The sequence below is a fragment of the Nerophis ophidion genome, linkage group LG04, assembly GCF_033978795.1.
Source record: "Nerophis ophidion isolate RoL-2023_Sa linkage group LG04, RoL_Noph_v1.0, whole genome shotgun sequence".
Classification (NCBI taxonomy): domain Eukaryota; kingdom Metazoa; phylum Chordata; class Actinopteri; order Syngnathiformes; family Syngnathidae; genus Nerophis; species Nerophis ophidion.
Window position 1 is genome coordinate 10,340,611 of NC_084614.1, and position 23,451 is coordinate 10,364,061.

The window sequence follows — 23,451 nt, forward strand, 5'->3', positions numbered from 1 at the left end:
ATTTGGGGAAAAGTGTGAATTTGTACAAACAGAAAAAAACATAGGAGGATTTTTTTTTCCCAACTGAGAGGAATGTTCTGAAGGTGGATTGTGAAAACTTTCCAGCAAAGTAGGGCTTTGAAAATGTTCTGGCATTTTTTAACTCGATATTTTGATTGTCCAGGGTGTGTGGATGGTGGATTTGAATCGGATGAAAAATGTGGGAATTATGCAATCGATCGTATTGTGCTTAGTCATTGTCAACGGGGGGAAAATTCTGAGAAATTCCGAGAAAACCAGTATTTTGGGGAAAGGGACAACAGGTTTGTGTTGGATATATGTGAAGAGTAGTGTGGATGGATGGTTGAAAGGTTGGAATTGGGTAAAAAATGGCATCAAAACTTTGTGAATTTACCAAATTGTATAACTTTGAATACGTTCATTCAATTGAATGGGACATTTGGGGGTTTTGGGAAAACCTTGAGTTTCTGAAAAATTGGTTGAAAAATGTTGACCCTAGTAGCATTATGAATTCTGAATGGGTAGTTCAGAAATGTGTATTTTCGTAAATCCTGGAATTTGGGGAAAAGTGTGAATTTGTACAAACAGAAAAAAACATAGGAGGATTTTTTTTTCCCAACTGAGAGGAATGTTCTGAAGGTGGATTGTGAAAACTTTCCAGCAAAGTAGGGCTTTGAAAATGTTCTGGCATTTTTTAACTCGATAGTTTGATTGCCCAGGGTGAGTGGGGTCTGTGGATGGTGGAACAGTTTGAATCGGATGAAAAATGTGGGAATTATGCAATCGATCGTATTGTGCTTAGTCATTGTCAACGGGGTGAAAATTCTGAGAAATTCCGAGAAACCAGTATTTTGGGGAAAGGGACAACAGGTTTGTGTTGGATATATGTGAAGAGTAGTGTGGATGGATGGTTGAAAGGTCGGAATTGGGTAAAAAATGGCATCAAAACTTTGTGAATTTACCAAATTGTATAACTTTGAATACGTTCATTCAATTGAATTGGAATTTCCTGGAAATTTGGGAGTTTTGGGAAAACCGGGGGTTTCATAAAAAACGGTTGAAAAATGTTGACCCTATTAACAGTTGGAATTATAGTAATTATAGGTAGTTCGGAAATGTGTATTTTCGTAAATCCTGGAATTTGGGGAAAATTGTGAATTTGTACAAACAGAAAAAAAAATAGGAGGATTTTTTTTCCCAACTGAGAGGAATGTTCTGAAGGTGGAATGGTCAAAAACGGTTGAAAAATGTGGATTGTGAAAACTTTCCAGCAAAATGGGGCTTTAAGAAATTCCTGGAATTTTTTTAACTCGGTAGTTTGATTGTCCAGGGTGAGTGGGGTGTGTGGATGGTGGAACGGTTCGAATCGGATGAAAAATGTGGGAATTGTGCAATCGATTGTATTGTGCTTAGTCATTGTCAATGGGGGGAACTCTGAGAAATTACGGGAAAACCAGTAATTTGGGGAGAAGGAAAACAGGTTTGTGTTGGATATATGTGAAGAGTAGTCTGGATGGATGGTTGAAAGGTCGGAATTGGGTAAAAAATGGCATCAAAACTTTGTGAATTTACCAAATTGTATAACTTTGAATACGTTCATTCAATTGAATGGGAATTTCCTGGAAATTTGGGAGTTTTGGGAAAACCTTGAGTTTCTGAAAAATGTTGACCCTTGTAGCATTATGAGTTCTGAATGGGTAGTTCAGAAATATGTATTTTCGTAAATCCTGGAATTTGGGGAAAAGTGTGAATTTGTACAAACAGAAAAAAACATAGGAGGATTTTTTTTTCCCAACTGAGAGGAATGTTCTGAAGGTGGATTGTGAAAACTTTCCAGCAAAGTAGGGCTTTGAAAATGTTCTGGCATTTTTTAACTCGATATTTTGATTGTCCAGGGTGTGTGGATGGTGGATTTGAATCGGATGAAAAATGTGGGAATTATGCAATCGATCGTATTGTGCTTAGTCATTGTCAACGGGGGGAAAATTCTGAGAAATTCCGAGAAAACCAGTATTTTGGGGAAAGGGACAACAGGTTTGTGTTGGATATATGTGAAGAGTAGTGTGGATGGATGGTTGAAAGGTTGGAATTGGGTAAAAAATGGCATCAAAACTTTGTGAATTTACCAAATTGTATAACTTTGAATACGTTCATTCAATTGAATGGGAAATTTGGGGGTTTTGGGAAAACCTTGAGTTTCTGAAAAATTGGTTGAAAAATGTTGACCCTAGTAGCATTGTGAATTCTGAATGGGTAGTTCAGAAATGTGTATTTTCGTAAATCCTGGAATTTGGGGAAAAGTGTGAATTTGTACAAACAGAAAAAAACATAGGAGGATTTTTTTTCCCAACTGAGAGGAATGTTCTGAAGGTGGATTGTGAAAACTTTCCAGCAAAGTAGGGCTTTGAAAATGTTCTGGCATTTTTTAACTCGATAGTTTGATTGCCCAGGGTGAGTGGGGTGTGTGGATGGTGGAACAGTTTGAATCGGATGAAAAATGTGGGAATTATGCAATCGATCGTATTGTGCTTAGTCATTGTCAACGGGGTGAAAATTCTGAGAAATTCCGAGAAACCAGTATTTTGGGGAAAGGGACAACAGGTTTGTGTTGGATATATGTGAAGAGTAGTGTGGATGGATGGTTGAAAGGTCGGAATTGGGTAAAAAATGGCATCAAAACTTTGTGAATTTACCAAATTGTATAACTTTGAATACGTTCATTCAATTGGATGGGAATTTCCTGGAAATTTGGGAGTTTTGGGAAAACCGGGGGTTTCATAAAAAACGGTTGAAAAATGTTGACCCTATTAACAGTTGGAATTATAGTAATTATAGGTAGTTCGGAAATGTGTATTTTCGTAAATCCTGGAATTTGGGGAAAATTGTGAATTTGTACAAACAGAAAAAAAAATAGGAGGATTTTTTTTCCCAACTGAGAGGAATGTTCTGAAGGTGGAATGGTCAAAAACGGTTGAAAAATGTGGATTGTGAAAACTTTCCAGCAAAATGGGGCTTTAAGAAATTCCTGGAATTTTTTTAACTCGGTAGTTTGATTGTCCAGGGTGAGTGGGGTGTGTGGATGGTGGAACGGTTCGAATCGGATGAAAAATGTGGGAATTGTGCAATCGATTGTATTGTGCTTAGTCATTGTCAATGGGGGGAACTCTGAGAAATTACGGGAAAACCAGTAATTTGGGGAGAAGGAAAACAGGTTTGTGTTGGATATATGTGAAGAGTAGTCTGGATGGATGGTTGAAAGGTCGGAATTGGGTAAAAAATGGCATCAAAACTTTGTGAATTTACCAAATTGTATAACTTTGAATACGTTCATTCAATTGAATGGGAATTTCCTGGAAATTTGGGAGTTTTGGGAAAACCTTGAGTTTCTGAAAAATGTTGACCCTTGTAGCATTATGAGTTCTGAATGGGTAGTTCAGAAATATGTATTTTCGTAAATCCTGGAATTTGGGGAAAAGTGTGAATTTGTACAAACAGAAAAAAACATAGGAGGATTTTTTTTTCCCAACTGAGAGGAATGTTCTGAAGGTGGATTGTGAAAACTTTCCAGCAAAGTAGGGCTTTGAAAATGTTCTGGCATTTTTTAACTCGATATTTTGATTGTCCAGGGTGTGTGGATGGTGGATTTGAATCGGATGAAAAATGTGGGAATTATGCAATCGATCGTATTGTGCTTAGTCATTGTCAACGGGGGGAAAATTCTGAGAAATTCCGAGAAAACCAGTATTTTGGGGAAAGGGACAACAGGTTTGTGTTGGATATATGTGAAGAGTAGTGTGGATGGATGGTTGAAAGGTTGGAATTGGGTAAAAAATGGCATCAAAACTTTGTGAATTTACCAAATTGTATAACTTTGAATACGTTCATTCAATTGAATGGGAAATTTGGGGGTTTTGGGAAAACCTTGAGTTTCTGAAAAATTGGTTGAAAAATGTTGACCCTAGTAGCATTGTGAATTCTGAATGGGTAGTTCAGAAATGTGTATTTTCGTAAATCCTGGAATTTGGGGAAAAGTGTGAATTTGTACAAACAGAAAAAAACATAGGAGGATTTTTTTTCCCAACTGAGAGGAATGTTCTGAAGGTGGATTGTGAAAACTTTCCAGCAAAGTAGGGCTTTGAAAATGTTCTGGCATTTTTTAACTCGATAGTTTGATTGCCCAGGGTGAGTGGGGTGTGTGGATGGTGGAACAGTTTGAATCGGATGAAAAATGTGGGAATTATGCAATCGATCGTATTGTGCTTAGTCATTGTCAACGGGGTGAAAATTCTGAGAAATTCCGAGAAACCAGTATTTTGGGGAAAGGGACAACAGGTTTGTGTTGGATATATGTGAAGAGTAGTGTGGATGGATGGTTGAAAGGTCGGAATTGGGTAAAAAATGGCATCAAAACTTTGTGAATTTACCAAATTGTATAACTTTGAATACGTTCATTCAATTGGATGGGAATTTCCTGGAAATTTGGGAGTTTTGGGAAAACCGGGGGTTTCATAAAAAACGGTTGAAAAATGTTGACCCTATTAACAGTTGGAATTATAGTAATTATAGGTAGTTCGGAAATGTGTATTTTCGTAAATCCTGGAATTTGGGGAAAATTGTGAATTTGTACAAACAGAAAAAAAAATAGGAGGATTTTTTTTCCCAACTGAGAGGAATGTTCTGAAGGTGGAATGGTCAAAAACGGTTGAAAAATGTGGATTGTGAAAACTTTCCAGCAAAATGGGGCTTTAAGAAATTCCTGGAATTTTTTTAACTCGGTAGTTTGATTGTCCAGGGTGAGTGGGGTGTGTGGATGGTGGAACGGTTCGAATCGGATGAAAAATGTGGGAATTGTGCAATCGATTGTATTGTGCTTAGTCATTGTCAATGGGGGGAACTCTGAGAAATTACGGGAAAACCAGTAATTTGGGGAGAAGGAAAACAGGTTTGTGTTGGATATATGTGAAGAGTAGTCTGGATGGATGGTTGAAAGGTCGGAATTGGGTAAAAAATGGCATCAAAACTTTGTGAATTTACCAAATTGTATAACTTTGAATACGTTCATTCAATTGAATGGGAATTTCCTGGAAATTTGGGAGTTTTGGGAAAACCTTGAGTTTCTGAAAAATGTTGACCCTTGTAGCATTATGAGTTCTGAATGGGTAGTTCAGAAATATGTATTTTCGTAAATCCTGGAATTTGGGGAAAAGTGTGAATTTGTACAAACAGAAAAAAACATAGGAGGATTTTTTTTTCCCAACTGAGAGGAATGTTCTGAAGGTGGATTGTGAAAACTTTCCAGCAAAGTAGGGCTTTGAAAATGTTCTGGCATTTTTTAACTCGATATTTTGATTGTCCAGGGTGTGTGGATGGTGGATTTGAATCGGATGAAAAATGTGGGAATTATGCAATCGATCGTATTGTGCTTAGTCATTGTCAACGGGGGGAAAATTCTGAGAAATTCCGAGAAAACCAGTATTTTGGGGAAAGGGACAACAGGTTTGTGTTGGATATATGTGAAGAGTAGTGTGGATGGATGGTTGAAAGGTTGGAATTGGGTAAAAAATGGCATCAAAACTTTGTGAATTTACCAAATTGTATAACTTTGAATACGTTCATTCAATTGAATGGGAAATTTGGGGGTTTTGGGAAAACCTTGAGTTTCTGAAAAATTGGTTGAAAAATGTTGACCCTAGTAGCATTGTGAATTCTGAATGGGTAGTTCAGAAATGTGTATTTTCGTAAATCCTGGAATTTGGGGAAAAGTGTGAATTTGTACAAACAGAAAAAAACATAGGAGGATTTTTTTTCCCAACTGAGAGGAATGTTCTGAAGGTGGATTGTGAAAACTTTCCAGCAAAGTAGGGCTTTGAAAATGTTCTGGCATTTTTTAACTCGATAGTTTGATTGCCCAGGGTGAGTGGGGTGTGTGGATGGTGGAACAGTTTGAATCGGATGAAAAATGTGGGAATTATGCAATCGATCGTATTGTGCTTAGTCATTGTCAACGGGGTGAAAATTCTGAGAAATTCCGAGAAACCAGTATTTTGGGGAAAGGGACAACAGGTTTGTGTTGGATATATGTGAAGAGTAGTGTGGATGGATGGTTGAAAGGTCGGAATTGGGTAAAAAATGGCATCAAAACTTTGTGAATTTACCAAATTGTATAACTTTGAATACGTTCATTCAATTGGATGGGAATTTCCTGGAAATTTGGGAGTTTTGGGAAAACCGGGGGTTTCATAAAAAACGGTTGAAAAATGTTGACCCTATTAACAGTTGGAATTATAGTAATTATAGGTAGTTCGGAAATGTGTATTTTCGTAAATCCTGGAATTTGGGGAAAATTGTGAATTTGTACAAACAGAAAAAAAAATAGGAGGATTTTTTTTCCCAACTGAGAGGAATGTTCTGAAGGTGGAATGGTCAAAAACGGTTGAAAAATGTGGATTGTGAAAACTTTCCAGCAAAATGGGGCTTTAAGAAATTCCTGGAATTTTTTTAACTCGGTAGTTTGATTGTCCAGGGTGAGTGGGGTGTGTGGATGGTGGAACGGTTCGAATCGGATGAAAAATGTGGGAATTGTGCAATCGATTGTTTTGTGCTTAGTCATTGTCAATGGGGGGAAAATTCTGAGAAATTCCGGGAAAACCAGTAATTTGGGGAGAGGAAAAACAGGTTTGTGTTGGATATATGTGAAGAGTAGTGTGGATGGATGGTTGAAAAGTCGAAATTGGGTAAAACATGGCATCAAAACTTTGCGAATTTACAAAATTAGGTAACTTTGAATCTGTTCATTCATTTGAATGGGAATTTCCTGGAAAATTGGGAGTTTTGTGAAAAACCTTGAGTTTTAGAAAAAACGGTTGAAAAATGTTGACCCAGTAATAGTTTGGATTAAAAATGGGTATTTCAGAAATGGGTATTTTCAGAAATCCTGGAATTTGGGGAAAAGTGTGAACTGTTAGAAAAGAACAAAAAGAAGAGCGTTTGTTTTCCCAACTGAGAGGACTGTTTTGAAGGTAGAATGGTCAAAAGTGGTTGAAAAATGTCATGTCGGGTCTTCCTGGCTGGCGGCGCAAGGACACATTTTGGAAAAAGTGGTATTGATGGGAGCGGTCGCCCATTGGCTGGTGTCCAATTACCGTGGCAACACATCAGGCTTTGAAGGCCACACCCAGCAGGGGATACGCTAACATGGGCCTAATTCTGTCACGCTCCTCGTGGTGACCGCCACCGCAAGCCCCTCTCGGGCGGTGTCACGCTGCCAGGGTCAAACTTAGCAAACCCGCCCGCTGACCTCGCGGGGCGAAGGACGGGAAGTTACACTCTAATCAGGAGAAAGCTGAAGAGTTGATGCTTGGGCACGTGTGTCATTCTTTGGAGTCCTGGGAGGTGGTGTGGCGGCATGTGCCCACTGGAGACATGGCAGGGATTGGGTACAAAACAGACATGATGTCACATTTTAATGTTATGCTTCCACGTCGGCGGATAGTTGGCAAAGCGCCACGAGTTGTTTTAGGAAACAGCTGTATATACAGTATGTGTGTATATATATATATGTATGTATATATGTAAGTATTATATATACGTATATATATGTGTGTGTGTGTATATGTATGTATGTATATATATATATATATATATATATATATATATATATATACACACACATATCTATACATATGTATGTATGTATGTGTCTATATATATATATATATATAGACATACATATTTACATACATATATAAATACATACATGTATGTATGTATGTATGTGTATATATACATATATATGTATATATAGACACATACATATACATACATACATATATATGTTTGTATATATATATATATGTATGTGTGTATATATGTATGTATATATATATATAGACACATACATATACATACATACATATATGTTTGTATCTATATATATGTATGTGTGTATACATATGTATGTATGTGTATATATATATAAATATATATATATGTATGTATGTGTATATATACAAATGTATGTATATAATTTTGTATGTGTATGTATATACATATATATGTATATGTGTGCGTATATATGTGTTTGTATATATATATATATGTATGTGTGTATATATATGAATGTATATGTATATATAGACACATACATACATACATATATATGTTTGTATATATATGTGTATTTGTGTATATATATGTATGTATGTGTATATAGCTGGAAAAGGTTGGTGACCACTGGTTTACAATGTCGTGGAAACGGCGACCTGACATGAAAATGCACGTGGCAAACACTACCAAAAATGTAAGAAAAACGTCAATTTCTGCACATTCCCAAGTGCCAGCACGTAGGTAATGTTGTGTTTTTATTGACCTCCGTGGGTTTCCCCGTCATAATTGAGATTGATTTTCTTGTCAGTACATTTAACGACGTCGCTAGCGGGTCCATTCTCAATAGTTCCAGCATTAGGCTGACAGCGCCACACGCTCCTCAGTGCCGGTAATGTCAACAATAAATCCACACCCGTGACAGCGCCCTGGTCGCTCATCCCGCAGGCCACACCCCCCCCCCCCCCCTCCTCCTCCTCCTCCTTACGCTATATAGCGGGCCGTGTACTGTCGTAAACACTCAACGCCGCAGACACGCACCTGTCTCCACACTAAAATGGCTACCTTCGTGACGGTGAGTGTTTTCCTTTACTGGACTGTCCACGGCTGGGATTGGTTTTAGGGGTGGTCCGCTCTGACCCCCTTTGAAGGCAGTTGTCTGGATTGTGTGCAAGATCCACAGGAACAACATTTAGCATAATCTTCACTTTATCTGCTATAGGAATGTTTGCCAGAGTATCCTTTTTTGGGCATGCAGCAACTTTTGTTTCCACTCTGCAGATTTGTAGATTACTTAAAGGGGAACTGCACTTTTAAGGAATTTTTCCTGTCATGCAGAATCTTTCTGTAAAACTAGAATTTGCAATTCCGGCAGGAACTAAAATGCTTGGAATATCCAGGGCGAGTGGAGTGTGTGGATGTTGGAACGGTTCGAATCGGTTGAGAAATGTGGGATATGGAGAGGTTTGTATATCGCCCATTCATTTTTCTGGTAATTCCGGGTAATCCAGGAATTTTCGGAACCGGGAACCATGCTGGCTTGAATGTCCAGGGTGAGTAAAGTGTGGGGAGGTTGGAATTGTTCTAAATCAGGAGTCACCAACGCGGTGCCCGTAAGGACCAGATGAGTCGCCCGCTGGCCTGTTCTAAAAATAGCTCAAATAGCAGCACTTACCAGTGAGCTGCCTCTATTTTTTAAATTGTATTTATTTACTATCAAGCTGGTCTCGCTTTGCTAGACATTTTTAATTCTAAGATTGACAAAACTCAAATAGAATTTGAAAATCCAAGAAAATATTCTAAAGACTTGGTCTTCACTCGTTTAAAATAATTCATTTATTACTTTACTTTGCTTCTTATACATTCAGAAAGACAATTTTAGAGAAAAAATACAACCTTAAAAATGATTTTAGGATTTTTAAACACATATACCTTTTTAACTTTTAAATTCCTTCCTCTTCTTTCCTGACAATTTAAATCAATGTTCAAGTATTTTTTTGTGTGCAAATAATAATAAATACATTTTAATTTAATTCTTCATTTTAGCTTCTGTTTTTTCGACAAAGAATATTTGTGAAATATTTCTTCAAATTTATTATGATTAAAATTCCCAAAAAATATTCTGGCAAATCTAGAAAATCCATTTAAAATCTTATTTCAAAGTCTTGTGAATTTCTTTTAAAATTTTTGTTCTGAAAAATCTAGAAGAAATAATGATTTGTCTTTGTTAGAAATATAGCTTTGTCCATTTTGTTATATATTCTAACAAAGTGCAGATTGGATTTTAACCTATTTAAAACATGTGTCATCAAAATTCTAAAATTAATCTTAATCAGGAAAACTTACTAATGATGTTCCATACATTTTTTTTTTTTTTTTTTTTTTTTCAAAAAGATTCGAATTAGCTAGCTTTTCTCTTAATTTTTTTCGGTTGAATTTTGAATTTTAAAGAGTCGAATTTGAAGATAAACTGTTTCAAAATTAAATTTTCATTTTTTTCGTGTTTTCTCCTCTTTTAAACTGTTCTATTAAGTGTTTTTTTCATCATTTATTCTCTACAAATAACCTTCCGTAAAAGGAAAAAAAATGTACGATGGAATGACAGAAATACCAATTTTTAAAAAATATATATAGATTTTTTTATTAAAGATAAATTGAGCAAATTGGCTATTTATTTAAGTGTGTATCAAACTGGTAGCCCTTGGCATTAATCAGTACCCAAGAAGTAGCTCTTGCTTTCAAAAAGGTTGATGACCCCTGTCCTAGATTATATGATGGTTCTAGATTATATGAAAATGTTGGTGTTGGAATTCTTCAAAACGGTTAAAAAATGTTGACATAGTAACCGCTTGAATTTAAATGGGTATTTCGGAATTTCGGGAAAACCCCCAAAAAATTTTACGTAAAGGAAAATGGTATTTTTGTTTTTACAATTAGTAAGAGTGTTTAGAAGGTGGAATGTTCAAGAGCGATTAAAAATGTGGACTGTTAAAACTTTCCAGGCCTTTGCAAAACTGGGAATTCCTGGAACTTTTTTGAACTTGGTAGTTTGAGTGGAGTGTGTGGATGTTGGAACTGTTCGAAACGCTTGAGAAATGATGGCTATGGAGAGGTTTGTATACTGCCCATTCATTTTCAGAGGGGGGAAATTCCTGGTAATTCTAAGTAATCGGGGAATTTTCCTAAACAGTAAACATGCTTGTTTGAATCGGCCAATTTTTATACTTCCCATTCATTGTCAATGGGGAGAAAATTACCGGAAATTTGGGGAAAGGGACATGATCTGCGTTCGACATGGCTTAATGATTGATGGTTGAAAGATCGGAATTGGGTAGAAAATGGCGCAAATGTTGACATATCTATGAATACATCCGTTGAAGGAGGATGGCGATGCAAAGCTGAAACTGAACTGGCTGCAAAGTAAACAAAAACAGATTGCTGGACGACAGCAAAGACTTACAGCTGCTCCGTCTTCCGCTTGCCTTTCTGCTTCGGGCTTCGTCACCTCTCTCGCCCTCCCCGTCTCTCTCTGTCTGCGTCAGCTTCCCTCATGCTCCTTCTCGTCTCTCCGTCTCTATTTCTGACGTTCACGGCTGTCGCCCTTTTATACAGTGCGAGAGGATTACTCAATTGTCCCCGGGTGTGCGATCCACGCAACTGATCTTGAGTGCGGCGTCGCTCCCAGCGCGCCTCGCCGCTCGCTCGCCGTCCACCCCTCCTCACCGCCATCTTGGGCCGGGCTCCGGCGTGCCCTGCCTCGCTGTCGGACTGCCGGCCACGCCTCTCCACAAAGCCATTATCAGACATCTCTATATTACACGTTATTATGAATGTTTCTACAATACATATTTACTTACAGCATGTATTTGGAGGCTTTTGGGTGTTTTTTTTTTCTGAGCCCTTGAAAGGCGTAAAAGAGCGACTTCCATTGGCTCCGTTCTTGGCTGACTTTTGCTGGTGTTTATTTACGACTTAGAACACTTTGAAAAAAAAAAGATGTGTTCTTGTCTTACAAAAGGAGTGTGATTGATAGACAACTTTTTTTTTTTTTTAAATGTGCAATTCCTCTTTTACAAGGGTGTGCAAATTGTGGCCCGCAGCTAATCATTAACCGGCCCGCCACACATTCTGCAAAAATTGCAAAATTGATAGTATTGCAAAAATAAAAAATAAACATTTAAAAAAAAGTGGAAAGAGGTGAAATCTAATGAGAAAAAGTGGCAATGTTGACACAAAGCTGCCATGCAGGCAGTTTTTTTGTTCCTTTTGTCTTTATTTTCTTTTCTTTTTTCCATTGCTCAAAAAAAATCTATGTTATAATGAATTATTACTTAAAAATGATCACTTTAAAATGTTTTATGTGGAAAAAATATGCGATGAGGTGTCGACTTGTCCAGGGTGTACACCGCCTTCCGCCCGATTGTAGCTGAGATAGGCGCCAGCGCCCCCCGCCACCCCAAAAAGGGAATAAGCGGTAGAAAATGTTTTATGTGGAAAAAAATATTGCATATGTTGTGTGGTTGCCATATAAAAACATCAAAGTTTTGACAAAAGAGCATAAAATAATAGTTCAAACTTAAAATCGACAGATACATATATTTAAGTGTTAAAAGTAAAAAAAAAACTAACAAAAATGTATCACTTTATGAGTGGGGAACCTTATAGATCTCAAATATACTTAGTAGGATTTTATTTAACTTTTCACTGTGATTACTCAAAAATATTAAATACTTAAAATCAATGGCGTCCTGCATTTTTGATCTTTGAGGGTTTTAATTGCTAAATAAAGGAACTCTCTCCTGAAGGAATCAATAAAGTACTATCCATCTAAATACTGCATATTTCAGTTTTACTATAAAAAACAAAGTTGTCTTTGACAGAAAAGGCATAAAACCTTATTTGTTTTACTTTATATCAACCTCAAGTCGATATAGAGATTTACTGTAAGCATTAAATAAAAAATAATTATAATTTGACTTATTTTTACCCTCTATGCTCCCCAGGAGCCCTAAAGGATTAAAAAATCCATATATTTTGTTATGGTTTGAAAATGAAAAATATCAAAATGGCCCCCCGCATGCTTAAATTTTTCCTCTGTGGAAAAAGTTTGGACACCCCTGCTCTTTTAGGCCTGATCAACAATTTTGGCTGACATGACATACAGTATGCACTGTGAATAGGTGCCGCTGCACGGCAACAGCCCCGCCTCTTCCTCTCATAGGCCGACTTTCATCCCCGTCCAGCGGACTTTATCAAGTGAAACCAGCTAGGACAGAAGAGGGGGGAAGGGGGGGGGGGGGCACTCAGCTGTTCAAGGACTCACTTAGTGAAACATTCCTCAGCTGCTGGTCCGCATGCAACATGGCAGGATGTTATGGCATTTTCGGGGCCGTTACTGATTCCCAGGTATTTGTCGTCGAGGTGGCCGAAAACCAACATTTGGAGACGATATTCATTTGCAGTAGAAGTTGTTGAGACGTGAACGTCAGGAAACAGCTGGCAAGGGTTCTAAGTCAGGGGTACCAAGCCGGTTTAACTCGGGTGTAGGGGCCCACATTGGGTTAAAAGAATATGGTAGGGGGTCGTGTGTGTGTGTGTGTGTATATTAATGTCCATTTATACATATGTAAACATATTTGTATACATACATGTGTGTGTATATTAGGGGTGTAACGGTACGTGTATTTGTATTGAACCGTTTCGGTACGGGGGTTCGGTTCGGTTCGGAGGTGTACCGAACGACACAGACATATAAGTATTGCACCGCACGTTGTGTAAAGAATGCACACCGAGGCACCATGAATTGATTAACGTGGACCCCAACTTAAACAAGTTGAAAAACGTATTGGGGTGTTACCATTTAGTGGTCAATTGTACGGAATACGTACTGTACTGTGCAATCTACTAATAAAAGTTTCAATCAATGAAAAAAACAACAACGCACGGCATGCTAGCAGCGACCGGGCTAGGATAGACTGACCACACCTCCTCTTTTCACCGGATGTGTCCTCTTTTGCGGGGCTGTCCGGGTGGAGTTTCTTAAGTGCCTCAAATGTCCGGCTTTTTAAGTTAGGGTTGCGTGTATTTTCAATGTATGTTCAGGGTTAGGAAGGGGTTAAAACAAAACAAAAAAGTGCTGCACGCGGCAAACATTGAATGAATGAATGATTGAATGAAATAAGTTTATTTCGGTCATATAATCAATCAACCATTTTGTGTGATCAGTTTTACAGTACATGTTATATGTATACAATAATGCACATTTACACACGAAAGAAAAGAGAAAGAATGACCAAAAAAGGAATAGGCTGAAGCCCAAGCTTATATTTGCCTATTGGTGAGGGAAGGGGCAGAGACAGAGAGAGCGAGAGAGTTATGATAAACGCGCATGCGTCGCCAGGCTCTGCTTTTTATCCATAGATTTATCAGATTTCATTTTTTATTATCTAAAGCAGGGGTGTAGCGGCCCACAGCTAATGTTTTAAAAGCCCACGGCACATTCTAAAAATACTATTAAAATAAACAAAAACATAAACAAAAGTGAAATAAAAAAGTGAAGTGAAGTCATTTATATTTATATAGCGCTTTTCTCTAGTGACTCAAAGCGCTTTACATAGTGAAACCCAATATCTAAGTCACATTTAAACCAGTGTGGGTGGCACTGGGAGCAGGTGGGTAAAGTGTCTTGCCCAAGGACACAACGGCAGTAACTAGGATGGCGGAAGGGGGAATCGAACCTGCAACCCTCAAGTTGCTGGCACGGCCGCTCTACCAACCGAGCTATGCCGGTTGGTAAGCTTAAAGGCTAAATGTAATTTAGAAAAAGTTGCAACGATGACTAATAAAACAAAGCTGTTTTTTTTTTCCTTTCAAACTGTCATTGCTCAAAACATAATATTGAATCAAAATCAATGTTGTTACGAATTATTGACCCATCCAAGGTTCCCATTGCTTCACATAAAATATTCCATTAAGGAAAACATTTTTGGTGGAGGATTTAGCAAATTTGTTAAATAAATAATCAAAAAAATGTATATTTTGCAGTTTTCTTACTGTACTGAAATCAAACCAAACCGTGACCTCTGAATTTTTGTGTACCGTTACACCCCTAGTGTATGTATATATGTATATATATATATATATATATATATATATATATATATATATATAAATATATGTATATATATATATATATTTATATGTGTATAAAACCCAAAAGCAGTGAAGTTGTCACGCTGTGTAAATGGTAAATAAAAAACTGCAGACCTTGTACAGTAGGTGATGTTTTATTATGTTTTTTTGGCTCTCAAGAAGTCTGCAGTAAGTAATAATCAGTGATATTGTGAAAAAGGGGGAAAAAATCAAACAACGTGATGCGTTTTTGAGATTGTATGCTTAAAATGGTTAAATACGTTAATAAATATTACTATAAATGTTACTCCATTACACGTATACTTACATTATGCACAAAAGCCAAAAAGCAGCAAAGTTGTCACGTTGTGTAAAAGGTATATATATTAGGCCTTTTTTAATATTTTTATATTTTTAGGCCATGTCAGGATACACTATATATATCTCGATATTTTGCCTTAGCAAAATATGATATATATTGGGGCTTCACGGTGGCAGAGGGGTCAGTGGGTCTGCCTCACAATACGAAGGTCCTGCAGTCCTGGGTTCAAATCCAGGCTCGGGATCTTTCTGTGTGGAGTTTGCATGTTCTCCCCGTGAATGCGTGGGTTCCCTCCGGGTACTCCGGCTTCCTCCCACTTCCAAAGACATGCACCTGGGGATAGGTTGATTGGCAACACTAAATTGGCCCTAGTGTGTGAATGTGAGTGTGAATGTTGTCTGTCTATCTGTGTTGGCCCTGCGATGAGGTGGCGACTTGTCCAGGGTGTACCCCGCCTTCCGCCCGATTGTAGCTGAGATAGGCGCCAGCGCCCCCCGTGACCCCGAAAGGGAATAAGCGGTAGCAAATGGATGGATGGATGGATTTTGCCTTAGCCTTGAATGAACACCCGATGCATATAATCACAGCAGTATGATGATTCTGTGTAACTACACTAAAACATTCATATATGCTACTTTTAAACTTTTATGCAGAGAGGGTAATCACAACTAAGTCCATTTAGCAAAAGTGTATTTATTAAACAGTTATTAAGCAGTGGCACAAACATTCATGTCATTTCCAAAACAGAAAGTGCAAGATTGTCAGAGACATTTTAAAACCAGCTATGAGTGCACTTTTGTGCATGATGTCACTAAGATGAAATATCAAAACAACACTAAATTAAAGTGCACTATTTGTACAGAACGCCACTACAATGTTTTTTAAACACATAAAGTGCACTTTTGTGCATGATGTCACACAAGATATTTCATTAAGTGTCAAATAAAAATGAGCTACATAATAGGAAATCAATAGTGTATGTCCTTCGCTATGTGGTAGGTTCCTGCGGACGTTATCTCCTTTTGTTGTTGACTATTTTTTTCATACGGTGTTGATGTGGAAATGTTTGCCTCGGCATTTTGTTGGTGTGGCACCGAACGGAGATGTTGACATGTAGAGTTTCAAGCACTCTTCATTCTCTCGCAGGTGACTTTTCAAATGATGCTACATATTAGGAGCGATGTTACTTTTTGTAGCAACGCTTTTGCCGCATAACTGTTCAACATCTTCCCGCTTGAAGCCAAACCCCCGCCAGATGATGGACCCTCTGCTGTTTTTCTTGGGAAATAATTCTTCCTTCATTTGTTACCAGAGTCACACCTTCTTTCTCTCGTATTACCACTCGCACCACAGCTAATGTTGCCCATGCCGCTTTCTCTCTGCTCCGCGAGGGCGTATACGTATGTGAGGTATGTAAGAAGGTGTGCTTGATGTCTGTGAGAAGGAGGGACAAGAAAAGAGTGATAAAAGCCTGTAGTGCAGGGGTAGGGAACCTATGGCGCTAGAGCCAGATGTGGCTCTTTTGATGACTGCATCTGGCTCTCAGATAAATCTTGCTGATGTTGCTTAACACGATAAGTGTTAAAAATAACATTTAAAATATAAAACGTTCTCATGCATTTGAATCCATCCATCCGTTTCTGTCGCACCTGTTCAAGAAGTTGCATTAATAGTCAAAAGTATTTTATTTATTATTGGTTAGCTTCAGAATAGAATAACAATGTTATTAAAAAGAATAAGAGATGCACGCATGTGTTTGTTGTAATCAGGGAAAGTCCAAATAAAAGAGGTGTAGAATTCTCTTGTTTCTCCTCATTGAGCTAAATTGAATCCTGTCTCTGTTTAATTCCTTGCTTCTTGTCTGCTTAATAGATGTCATCAGTTTTTGAACCTGACAGTTGTATTCAGTGTTAAAAATATTATATGGCTCTCACGGAAATACATTTTAAAATATTTGGCTTTAATGGCTCTCTCAGTCAAAAAGGTTCCCGACCCCTGCTGTAGTGTAATGCCCACAGCTAAAAGCAACTGCCTGAGAATATATACTTCAATATCACCATATAGTCATTTTCTATATCGCACTGAGACAAACTCGCGATATATCGAGTATATCGACATATCGCCCAGCCCAAGTGTATATATACATGTGTGTTTATATATATATATATATATATTTATATGTGTATAAAACCCAAAAGCAGTGAAGTTGTCACGCTGTGTAAATGGTAAATAAAAAACTGCAGACCTTGTACAGTAGGTGATGTTTTATTATGTTTTTTTGGCTCTCAAGAAGTCTGCAGTGAGTAATAATCAGTGATATTGTGAAAAAGGGGGAAAAAATCAAACAACGTGATGCGTTTTTGAGATTGTATGCTTAAAATGGTTAAATACGTTAATAAATATTACTATAAATGTTACTCCATTACACGTATACTTACATTATGCACAAAAGCCAAAAAGCATCAAAGTTGTCACGTTGTGTAAAAGGTAAAAAAAATACTTTTTGACCTAATAGACTGCAAAGACAAGATAGTTCATGTTCACACTGAGAAACTTTGTTATTTTTTTGAAAATAATCACAAACTTAGAATTTAATGGCAGCAACACATTGAAAAAACAAGTTGTCACAGGGGCATATTTACCAGTGTGTTACATGGCCTTTCCTTTTAACAACACTCAGTAAAGGTTTGGGAACTGAGGAGACACATTTTTGAAGTGGAATTATTTCCCATTCTTGCTTGATGTACAGCTTAAGTTGTTCAACAGTCTCCTGCCTCATATTTTAGCCTTCATATTGCACCAACGGGAGACAGGTCTGGACTACAGTACAGGAAGGCCAGTCTAGTTAGTACCCACACTCTTTTACTACGAAGCCACGCTGTTGTAACACCTGGCTTGGCATTGTCCTGCAGAAATAAGCAGGGGCGTCCAAGATAACATATCTTGGATGGCAACACATGTTGCTCCAAAACCTGTATGTACCTTCACAGATGTGTAAGTTACCGATGCCTTGGCCACTAATACACCCCCATGCTGGCTTTTACACTTTGCGCCTGGAACAATCCGGATGGTTCTTTTCCTCTTTGGTCCGGAGGACACCACGTCCACAGTTTCCAAAAAACAATTTAAAATGTGGACTCGTCAGACCACAGAACATTTTTCCACTTTGCATCGGTCCATCTTAGATGCGCTCGGGCCCAGCGAAGCCGGCAGCGTTTCTGGGTGTTGTTGATAAATGGCTGTGGCTTTGCATAGTTTAGTTTTAACTTGCACTTACAGATGTAGCGACCACCTGTAGTTACTGACAGTGGTTTTCTGAAGCGTTCCTGAGCCCATGTGGTGATATCCTTTACACACTGATGTCGCTTTTTGCTGCAGTACCGCCTTCCTGTTGTGTCAATGAACATATGGGAGTGTACATTGGTAATATTAATAATATGATTCTATGTGGCGCAGTGGGAGAGTGGCCGTGCGCAACCCGAGGGTCACTGGTTCAAATCCCACCGAGAACCAACCTCGTCACGTCCGTTGTGTCCTGAGCAAGACACTTCACCCTTGCTCCTGATGGGTGCTGGTTGGCGCCTTGCATGGCAGCTCCCTCCATCAGTGTGTGAATGTGTGTGTGAATGGGTAAATGTGGAAGTAGTGTCAAAGCGCTTTGAGTACCTTGAAGGTAGAAAAGCGCTATACAAGTACAACCCATTTATCATTTTATCATTTATGTGCTCTGTCTACCTAGATGGCCACCTGTCACACTTGCAACAGGACGTCCAGGCACAGAGGACTGAACCGAGAGTTCTTACCCACCTCGGCTAAAAGGGACAGCGCTCCAGGGAGTGCGGGCAAACGCGACAAGACCCCGCAATCGGCCCACAGAGCCCCCGCGACCACGCCCAAGACCCCCAGCCACACCCCCAGGTCAGCCGAGTTCCATCCTTCACTTAAAGGCCTACTGAAATGAGATGTTCTTATTTAAACGGGGATAGCAGGTCCATTCTGTGTGTCATACTTGATCATTTCGCGATATTGCCATATTTTTGCTTAATGGATTTAGTAGAGAACATAGACGATAAAGTTCGCAACTTTTGGTCGCTAATAAAAAAGCCTTGCCTGTACCGGAAGTAGCAGACGATGTGCGCGTGACGTCACGGGTTGTGGAGCTCCTCACATCTGAACATTGTTTACAATCATGGCCACCAGCAGCGAGAGCGATTCGGACCGAGAAAGCGACAATTTCCCCATTAATTTGAGCGAGGATGAAAGTTTTGTCGATGAGGAAAGTGAGAGTGAAGGACTATCAATCAATCAATGTTTACTTATATAGTCCTAAACAACTAGTGTCTCAAAGGGCTGCACAAACCACAACACAAACCACAACGACATCCTCGGTAGGCCCACATAAGGGCAAGGAAAACTCACACCCAGTGGGACGTCGGTGACAATGATGACTATGAGAACCTTGGAGAGGACGAAAGCAATGGATGTCGAGCGGGTCTAACATGATACTGTGAAAGTTCAATCCATAATGGATCCAAAGCGGATCCAACACAGCAGACTAGAAAAAAGAAAGAAAAAGAAAAAGGCGAGGGCAGTGGGAGTGATTCAGATGTTATTAGACACATTTACTAGGATAATTCTGGAAAATCCCTTATCTGCTTATTGTGTTACTAGTGTTGTAGTGAGATAATACTGTCGTACCTAAAAGTCGGAGGGGTGTGGTGACCGCTAGTGTCTCTGAGCGAAGCCACGCAGCTGCCTCTTTGACATGTGCACGAGGAAGGACGCAAGCTCCGCTCATTTCTACGGTAAGAGCCGACTTATTACCACAATTTTCTCACCGAAACCTGTCGGTTGACATGTGGCCGGGAACCATCCATCCATCCATCCATTTTTCTACCGCTTATTCCCCTTTGGGGTCGCGGGGGGCGCTGGCGCCTATCTCAGCTACAATCGGGTGGAAGGCGGGGTACACCCTGGACAAGTCGCCACCTCATTGCAGGGCCAACACAGATAGACAAACATTCACACACTAGGGCCAATTTAGTGTTGCCAATCAACCTATCCCCAGGTGGGGAGGACATGCAAACCCCACACAGAAAGATCCCGAGCCTGGATTTGAACCCAGGACTGCAGGACCTTCGTATTGTGAGGCAGACGCACTAACCCCTCTGCCACCGTGAAGCCCATGGCCGGGAACCATGTTCGCTTGACCACTCTGTTCCATAGTAAAGCTTCACCTTCCGGAATGCAAACAAGGAAACGCCGGCTGTGTTTGTGTAGCTAAAGGCGGCCGCAATACACCGCTTCCCACCTACATCTTTCTTCTTTGACGTCTCTATTATTAATCGAACGAATTGCAAAAGATTCAGCAACACAGATGTCCAGAATACTGTGTAATTATGCGATTAAAGCAGACGACTTATAGCTTGGACCGGGCGGGAAAAAAATGTCCGCTACAATCCGAGACGTCACGCGCACGCGTCATCATACCGACGTTTTCAACAGGATACTTCGCACAAAATTTTAAATTGCAATTTAGTAAACTAAAAAGGCCGTATTGGCATGTGTTGCAATGTTAATATTTCATCATTGATATATAAACTATCAGACTGCGTGGTCGCTAGTAGTGGCTTTCAGTAGGCCTTTATACAAGCAGACAAATTGCAGCATTTAAGCTCCTCTCCGTTCTGGTAGGTCTTCTCACTCCAGCACTCCTGGATCAGCCTCCTCCTCCTCCAAGACCTCCAGGGCCAAAACCTGGGTGGTCCAGCGTCTCAGCAAGATCCTCAGTCAGGAGGACAAGCCCAGCAGCAAGAAGGGGAGCTTGAAGGACTTCCTCTCCTCGCTTTGAGTCGCATCTTTGACATCTTTTGCCCCCCAAAAAACACCCAACCTACTTTAAGGTTGTCGAGCCAGTGTGGGAGGGGCTTCAGTGCGCCCACCTGCGCCCCCTTCAGGTGTGCGATGTCACGCCATCCTGCGCCGAGCAAGTGTCGCATTTCCTACGGGGGGGGGGATTTTTGCTCCACTCTGGAATATTTGAGGAATTGTTGAGTATTCATCTTTGCCACTGTCAAGAGTTACTGTCAATTCCGGACTGTAAGCCGCTACGTTTTTCCTACGCTTTGGGCCCCGCGGCTTGTAAAATGGTGCTGCTAATTTACGGATTTTTATTAATGTTATCTGTTTAAGGTTTTCTTTAAACGCAAGCAGAGACTCTAAAAGAAAATGTTCTTTTCACTGCAGGTGAAAATGTACTTCCTGTTTTAATGCTTTGAACCGGAAGTAAAAAAAAATCATTGGATTGATTCTCGCCATTTTAAGCAACGTTAGCACGTTTTACAATATAACTAAAACTAGTCTTACGTACTAAACAGTCCCCACGTGTGTGATGTCTGTCGGAGTGTTTTCATGCATATTTGTACGCGCCACCGTGATGTACTCAAACTAGCGTCGTTTGCATTAGCTAATATGCTAAGACATTTACGAGCATCTGTGTTAGTATTCTTTTTGTTTTGTTTGATTTATTTGATTGTTACAGACGTCGTTTGGAAACAAATAAGATATATAAACATTTACCAAATATTTGTGTGTAAATAACTAATTTCACTATGTGTATATCTGCCGTACTTGCCAACCTTGAGACCTCCGATTTGGGTAGGTGGGGGTTTGGAGGCATGGTTAAGAGGGGAGGAGTATATATGAAATACTTGAAGTCAAGTATTTCATATATATATGTATATATGAAATACTTGACTTTCTGTGAATTCTAGCTATATATATATATATAAATAAAATAAATACTTGAATTTCAGTGTTCATTTATTTACACATACACACACACAACACCCATCTACTAATTGTTGAGTTAAGGGTTGAATTGTCCATCTTTGGTCTATTCTTTGTCACTATTTTCCTAACCATATGCATATACGGTAGAAGGCAGTATTGTCCTGTTTAAGAGTGTCACAACATTGCTGTTTACGGCAGACGAACTGCTTTACGGTAGACGAAAAAGTGACTGCTGTTGTTGTGTGTTGTTACCGCGCTGGGAGGACGTTAATGAGACCGCCTAACAATAAACCCACATAAGAAACCAATAACTCGCCCTCCATCATTCTACAGTTATAATGTCATTGGGCAGGCTCACTGTTTATATTGTGGGAAAGCGGACGTGAAAACAGGCTGGAGGGGGCGTGGCCTCCAGCTCCGCGTGAATTTCGGGAGAAAATTTGTCCCGGGAGGTTTTCGGGAGAGGCGCTGAATTTTGGGAGTTTCCCGGAAAATCCGGGAGGGTTGGCAAGTATGACATCTGCGCCTTATAGTCTGGTGCGGCTAATACATGGAGAAATATTTTTTTTCTTTTAAAATTTAGTGGGTGTGGCTTATATACCGGTGTAGTCTATAGTTCGGAAAATACGGTATTTCCTTAGTGTTAGTTCACACAATAAAAATGTCGCGAGAGTAGTCACTATGCATTGTTAACCGCCTAGTGCTAGCAGTTTTTTACTGTTGTGAGCTGGTCAATATGCAAAGATAACTTTTGCATTTCTTTCTTTTACATTTACGTTAGTGTCTTTTTGCTTTTATTTGACATAAAAACATGGAAATAAGAGTCACTGCCATAACATGAGGTATTTTTTTTTAGCTTTTTTGCTGCAACACATTAATCATTTCTGTCATCTTTTATTTTGTTCGTTTTTCCATTGTAAATGAGACATTTCCTAAATATTTATTGAAAGATATTACATAGCGGAGGGCTTATTTCATTGTAACACATCGGGTATTATTGCAGTGTCGGCACTCTATTCTGAGAAGTTGGCATTTATTTTTCAAAATAAGCTCTGTTTTTGTTGGGTTTTGCCATAATTATTGCATCAACATTTGAATGATTTCCAATGATGACGTTTGTCATTTGTCTACCTGATTTTTTTAAGTGTTTTTTGGTAATTAATAGATGACAATCCAAATACTTTTTCTGCTTTTTCTACTGTCTTCATCATATTATAGTGATGTATTATGCTTGAATTTAATACCTCAATTTTTTACTTCTTCTTCGATGTGACTCTGAAATAAACAATTTCATACAGCAAATCTGTTTTGGTGTTTTTCAGGCATTTTGGTTTTATTATACTATATTCATGGTTTTCAAACTTTATTATTAGTATTTTTTTACCAATCACCTCAGAAAAAAATAATTAAAATTAAAGCTGCAAGCAGCGATGGACGGGACCAGCTTTTGCTGGTGTTTCCTGCCTTTACCCATTCAACATATCTTTACCTTCACGTTACCTACCTTCCCTGCATCCTGGGGTCACACTGGTGCTTCTTCCTGTCACCCATAATGTTTGAAAAAAGGTGACGGGTTTTTACAAAACTTTTGTTTTCAAGGGGTA

At 39.0% G+C, this 23,451-nt stretch overlaps 1 protein-coding gene across 3 annotated transcripts in view; it reads left to right on the top strand.

Moving 5' to 3' along the window:
* Nucleotides 1-23,149, top strand: part of lg04h18orf21 (linkage group 04 C18orf21 homolog) — a 66,573-nt gene extending 43,424 nt beyond the window's left edge. For all 3 annotated transcript variants that reach the window (XM_061897005.1, XM_061897007.1, XM_061897006.1), the window contains exons 4-5: nt 18,795-18,973; nt 20,750-23,149. In XM_061897005.1, the coding sequence (XP_061752989.1) occupies nt 18,795-18,973; nt 20,750-20,906 (336 nt within the window). In that variant the 3' untranslated portion in view covers nt 20,907-23,149. The remainder of the gene's footprint in view (nt 1-18,794; nt 18,974-20,749) is intronic.
* The last annotated feature ends 302 nt before the right edge of the window (nt 23,150-23,451 follow it).